General features: G+C 35.1%; 1 protein-coding gene across 1 annotated transcript; it reads right to left on the minus strand.

Moving 5' to 3' along the window:
* Positions 1-1,572: 1,572 nt before the first annotated feature.
* Positions 1,573-3,778, minus strand: LOC125203140 (LRR receptor-like serine/threonine-protein kinase EFR). Its single transcript, XM_048101431.1, has 2 exons — positions 1,991-3,778; positions 1,573-1,889 (listed from the first exon to the last, which is right to left on the minus strand). The coding sequence occupies exons 1-2, from the start codon at positions 3,072-3,074 to the stop codon at positions 1,693-1,695; spliced, it is 1,281 nt and encodes a 426-aa protein (XP_047957388.1). The 5' UTR covers positions 3,075-3,778; the 3' UTR covers positions 1,573-1,692.
* Positions 3,779-6,248: the final 2,470 nt, after the last annotated feature.

Here is a 6,248-nt window from a genome sequence, read left to right on the forward strand (position 1 = left end):
TAAAACGTAAAACAATGGCTTCCAAGATGTATTCGAGGAAGAAGATGACTTGGTAATAATTAATATTATAAACTTCCTTGTTAAATGTGTCAAGATGGGTGTTTTCCTAAAAGAGGCCGCTTCATTTATTAGTTGTATTAAATTAAAATAAACGTATAACAACTTTTAAAAGTCTTGGTTTGAAGGAAATATTCAGTTTCTTTAAAAATATGTTTAGTAACTTATAGTTAAATTTTCTTTGGATTTAGGGAGTGTAAACTAAATTTCAATTTAATAATTTAGTTTTCAATTAATGAATTCTAAATTGTTTCTCCTATATAACTCTTTCCAAATAATCGATGCATACTCAATTTTTATTTTCTTAGTGACTTTAATTTATAAATTAAATTTTTAGACGTTTTTCTTTCCAACTAATTATGTAAAAACTTTTTATATTTGTACTATATATATTAATATTAAAAAATATTACTCCCTCCATCCACTAATAAACATTATGTTTTCTCATTTTCATCCATCCATCAATAAAAATTCCATTTATTTTTAACAATTTATGGTAATGGACCTTACCTTCAATTAACCTTTTTTCATTCACTTTTTACTACTCTCTCCGTCCCCTATTAATTGTCCACTTTTGTTTTTTTCATCCACCCCGCATTTCACTTTTTACCATAAATGGTAAGTAGGTCACACATTCCACTAACTCATAAAACTAATATACAAAAGTGAGATACTCCATATCCCACTAATTTTTTCAACCCACTTTTATTTACATTTCTTAAAACTCGTGGCGGGATCAAAGTGGACAATTAATGGGGACGAAGAGAGTATATTTTTTAAACTCGTGCCATGTCACATGTGGACTTATAATCATGAACGAAGGGAGTACATCCGTTTACAACAAAAAGTCTAATTTTTTTATTTTGGCATATTCTCCAAAATTAATATTGTTTCTATTTATAGAAATATTTCCACCATTTTTTCTCCCCTCCTATTGTACTATATCACTGTTTTTCTTTATCTTTTCCAATAACAATAAGCATTAAAACCTGTTTCGTTCGTAGTACTCTTTTTCGTAGATAATGAGAGTATATATAGTGAAGCCCCTACTGACCAAAATTTCTGCGTCCGCCACTGGCCGACAGGCTTTGTGAGGTTTTTCATCACCTTCAAAGTGAAGACTTTCCAATGCCGGATCCATTCTGGCATGGATGGGATGGATATCGAACAGTTTCGGGAGAAACCTACGACTAAGATGAAAATTGATGAGGAACTCATGTCAGCAGCTCGAGCATTCTCTCACTATCTATTCCCGTTCTTATCTATCATTTCATTCGATATTTCTCAGCTTTTACGAAATTGAACAATCAGGTATCAACTTCAGAATTTGATTTTGGTGGATTTGTTTAGTTTAACTTGTACATGTTACTATTTATCTCTTCCCATTAATGCACACTAACAGTTTTCGTATGTTCTTTCAAAAAATATGTATATGTTACAAAATCAAGTTGCATTACAATTTTCAAGCATCAAAATCCATTAAATCGTTCTATACTTGCTACTATTGTCGCGTAAATCTTGTGCAGAGTATTTCCTACTTCAATCATGTTAATCCTTTCAGAAGGTGAAAATGCTAAACATTTCATCGCCAAGTAATAAATCGACGACACACACTGCTCCTTTTCGCAGAAATGTTCATCTTCCCTTGATAATAAAGCAGGCGATTCCTGTTACTGCATTTTCTTGTAATGCTTTATTCACCCATTCTTTTAAGCTCATTTCCCCACCAAACATATCATCTGTTGGCTTCTTCCCTGTAAGCATCTCCAATAGCATAATCCCGAAGCTATACACATCTCCACTTGTCGACACTTTGCCTTCCGTTCCCAACTCTAATCGTACCACATTCATTCATCATTTTGTTAGATTACATGCATAAAAACATATAGAAAATATTAATACGATAAAGTTAAAGTTTAGCATTACTCATCACCTGGTGCTGCATAACCGATGGTTGCCATTGTTCGTGTTTGGACGACAGCTTCTCCTCTATCAAAAAGCTTAGAAATACCAAAATCAGCAAGATGAGCAACCATGTCTTGGTCAAGCAACACATTGCTCGGCTTTACATCAGAGTGAATAATTGGGAATGTGTAATTGTGGTGAAGATATTCCAAGGCCGCTGCAACATCTATTGCTAGTTCAAGTCTCTTTATAAGATCCAACCCATACATATCAGAATGCAACCATTTATCCAAGCTCCCATTCGGCATGTAAGTTAGAACCAGAGCTTTAAACTCTTTGTTACTACAACATCCAACAACACGAACTAAGTTTCTGTGACGAATGTTGCATAGTATTTCCATTTCAGTATCAAAGCTCTCAGCTGCTCCTTGTAGTTGCAAGTCAAACACTTTGACAGCAACGTCTAATCCATCAGAAAGTGTCGCTTTGTATACTGAACCATAACTTCCTCGTCCGAGCAGGTTAGTCTCACTTAATGATGTTATGTCTGGTTCCAATTCTATGTAAGAAATTCTTCTCCTATTTCTTACTCTTCTCTCATTCTTCCGTTTTCGTCTCCTTATCAACACGAGCATGATAATCACCACAATGACTACTAAACTCAACGAGGGAACAATGATCATGTACTTAATTGATATTCCACCATTATCTTTTAAGCATGATTGGATTTGAAACCATACTGGACCACCACAAAGGCCAAAGTTGTTTGCAAAAGATTGAGCAGTGAAGTTCCCAAACCGGCCGCCATCTGGAATTTCCCCTTCCAATTTGTTGTTAGAGATGCTACAGTGCTCAAGAAAGGGGAGGCCTTCTAAGGAGTCGGGTATTGACCCGGAAAGATTATTGTAAGATAAATCCAATGATATCAAACCCTTGACATTTCCTAAGGTGGTTGGAATTGCTCCTCTAAGCTGATTGTTCGACAAGTTTAGATATTGTAATGACTCACAACCGGAAATTGTGCTTGGAATGCCACCTGAAAATTGATTAAATGACAAATCTAGAGAGTAGATTGTCTTTAAATTGCCAATTTCATATGATAGTTGACCCATGAAATTATTTTTGGACAGTAAAATTTGTGAGTCCAAAAGTTGGGAGGGATGGTTGAATTCAATTGGTTGGAAAAACCTAAGTAGATCTCTCTCAATGATTTAACTTCACCCAAACATTTAGGTATTGAACCTACAAGCATGTTACCACCAAGCCTCAACACCCCTAAATTACTCATTCCACAAAGATCATTATGGATAGATCCTACAAATTGATTACCACTAAGGCCTAATTCTTGAAGTTTCACCAATTTCCCAATTGTTGGTGGAATGGCTCCACTCAATTGATTCCTACCCAAATTTATAGTTAGCAAACTGCTTAACTTTCCTATTTCAGAAAGAATGGCACCCTTGATGTTGTTGTTTGACGCGCCAATATACTCAAGAGATGAGGATAGATTCCCAATCGAAGCGGGTAGGATACCATTAAGTGGATTATCCGACATCACCAAATCCATCAAATATCGACAGTTAGTTAACGAAGAGAGAAATCTTAACTCCTGAGATGGGGCTTCCGCTCCAATAAATTTATTTCCCCAAATGTAAAGTCTTTGTAGGAGTCTCAAATTACCAAAGTCGGGTATGGAGCCACTGAAAGAGTTGCTATTTATTCCCAATAAGGTAAGTTTAGAGGCATTGGTGATGGAGGTTGGAATTGGGTCAATCAGTTTGTTCCTACTCAAATAAAGGCGTTCGAGATTGACAAGGGAATCGCCCAAGTCTGAGGGTAGACTACCTGAAAACTCATTACCTGAAAGTTGTAACGTCTTCAACATTGATATGTTGAATATGGAAGATGGGATCGATCCAGATAAGGAATTGTTGAACACGTCGAGATACTGGAGGATCGGTAGAGTACCAATCTCTTGTGGCAATTCACCTACCAAATATGCATGAGCTAAGAACTTTGGTAGTAACTAATGAAATAAGAATTTGATCACACATATATATATGTACCTGTGAAATGGTTGCTCCTTAAAATTCAACTCTCTAAGCATGCTCATATTTCCGATTTCACGTGGGATAGTGCCACTGAGATTGTTGCTGGATAAGTCTAGCAACTGAAGATTTTTGCATTTGTGTATATTCGATGGAATATGATGTTCAAGTCGGTTCCGAGAGAGTGAAAGTGTTCTGATGTTGCGCATATTACTGCACATATCGCTTGGGTCCCAACCTAATAATCAAATGATCCGAGTACATAACTTAGTTTTTTCTATGATGTCTAAAAACTAGTAACTATTATGTATAACAACTCATATAAAAATTATGAACTCAAATAATCCACATATGTAATGAAGAAAAGTGCCATATGTGCAAGAGAAGTTTAGAAGTGAATGCATGAGATAAAAATCAAGGATTGTAGAAACATGCTATGGTGGAAAATTCATGTGTATTTCCTAGCTACCAACTTCTACATATATGTACATATATAAGGCAAACCTACAATTCACACATGAAAATTAAAAGTCTTATAGATATCACACGATTAATTTGTATCATTAATTAAGTTGCATATACAAAGTAATTTATGTGTTAAGATGTGGATATACATTAGATTACTTAGATTTATTTGCTCAAAAAAAAATCATGAGACTGTGGAGAGACGGTATACTTACTAAGACAAACTATTGTTTGCAAAGCACAAGACTTTCAAAGAAGATATATTTAATATAGAAGATGGAATATCTCCGGTGAGTGAGGCGCCTTCGATGCTTAATATCTCTAGTCGTGAAAGATTTCCTATTTCTGCAGGAATTCCTCCTGAAAATTGTTATTGAATTTCCAACATATCAATATACAAGTTTGGAAATTTATTAATAATAATTATAAAAACTCGCAATATATATATATATATATATAGAGGAGAAAAGATGAGATTGAGATGTGTATACCATGGAAATCATTTATGCCCAAGTTCAACTCTTTAAGCATGCTCAAACTCCCAGTTCCACTTGGGATTTTGCCATTGAAATGATTGAAGGACAAATCCAAGAGCTGTAGGCCTTTGCATTCCCATATATTTGGTGGAATCTCCCCGAAAAATTGGTTTCCCGAAGTAGAAAGTGTTTCGATATTTTGAAGATTACTACACATATCGATTGGGAGGCGACCTGATAGGCTATTATTCCGAATTCTAATCTCTCATGGAAGAAACATCAAATATACCACGTGGTATGGGTCCAGTCAACTTATTATTGTCCAAGTTTAATACTTGGAGAGAAGAAAGATTGGAATTATTGAACAAAGAGGCAGGAATTGTACCTAAGAAAGTGATGTTGTACAAATAGAGTTCCTCCAATTGAGCTAAATTGCCCAACCATGTTGGTATTTCTCCGGTGAATGAATTATCTCCCACATTCATCACCTTCAAACGACGCAATTTAGAGAGCTCAAAGGGTAGGATCCCCGTGAAACTGTTGGAACTGATGTCCAATTATCTTAGAAACGTTAAGTTTCCGAGATGTGGAGCGACAGTTCCAGCAAGGCTGTAGCTAGAGAGATTGAGAGTAGTGACGCGGCCGTGTGTGAGGCCGCATGACACACCAATTCAATTACAAACTGATGTATTTTGAAACCAATTGGTGCTCAAGATAGCATAAGGGTCGGAAGTAGTTTTTGAAGGAGATGAGTGAATGTTTGTCTGTGACAGAATTCAAGATAGTTGAGCCGGAGCAAAGTGCAATGCTATGTAATAACAAGATTGAAAGAGCAAAGGAAAAGAGATAATTCTCCATTAACTTTATTTCAACTTTCTTTTCGTTTGAGCTTTGTGTGATTGGTTATATTGGACTTCACCAAATTACTATTTTTTTGGTTATAAGTTTCGTCAAATCAATGTACCTAAGTTCAAAAGATTCGTTCATAAAGTCAATGCATTCAACTTGCATGGAATTTTTAATGAGTTTAAAGTTTTAGATTTTAAATTTTAATCGCGGACGAATATAATCTATACTAAACATTTAAGGGCAAATATGACATTTTGTAGGTAATCAAAATTTTCACCTCACATTCCATTATGTATGTTTATTCAACATGTATTTGATCAAGTTCTAAACATCGTCTCCTTAATATTATTAAGCCTCCTAAACAAGATTTTCATACTTTGTTTTGAATTTCACATGCTAATCTTCTGGATGATTGATATAATAGTTTGTTACGATTAAATTAAGGCAA

Source organism: Salvia hispanica, chromosome 2 (assembly GCF_023119035.1).
Source record: "Salvia hispanica cultivar TCC Black 2014 chromosome 2, UniMelb_Shisp_WGS_1.0, whole genome shotgun sequence".
NCBI lineage: Eukaryota > Viridiplantae > Streptophyta > Magnoliopsida > Lamiales > Lamiaceae > Salvia > Salvia hispanica.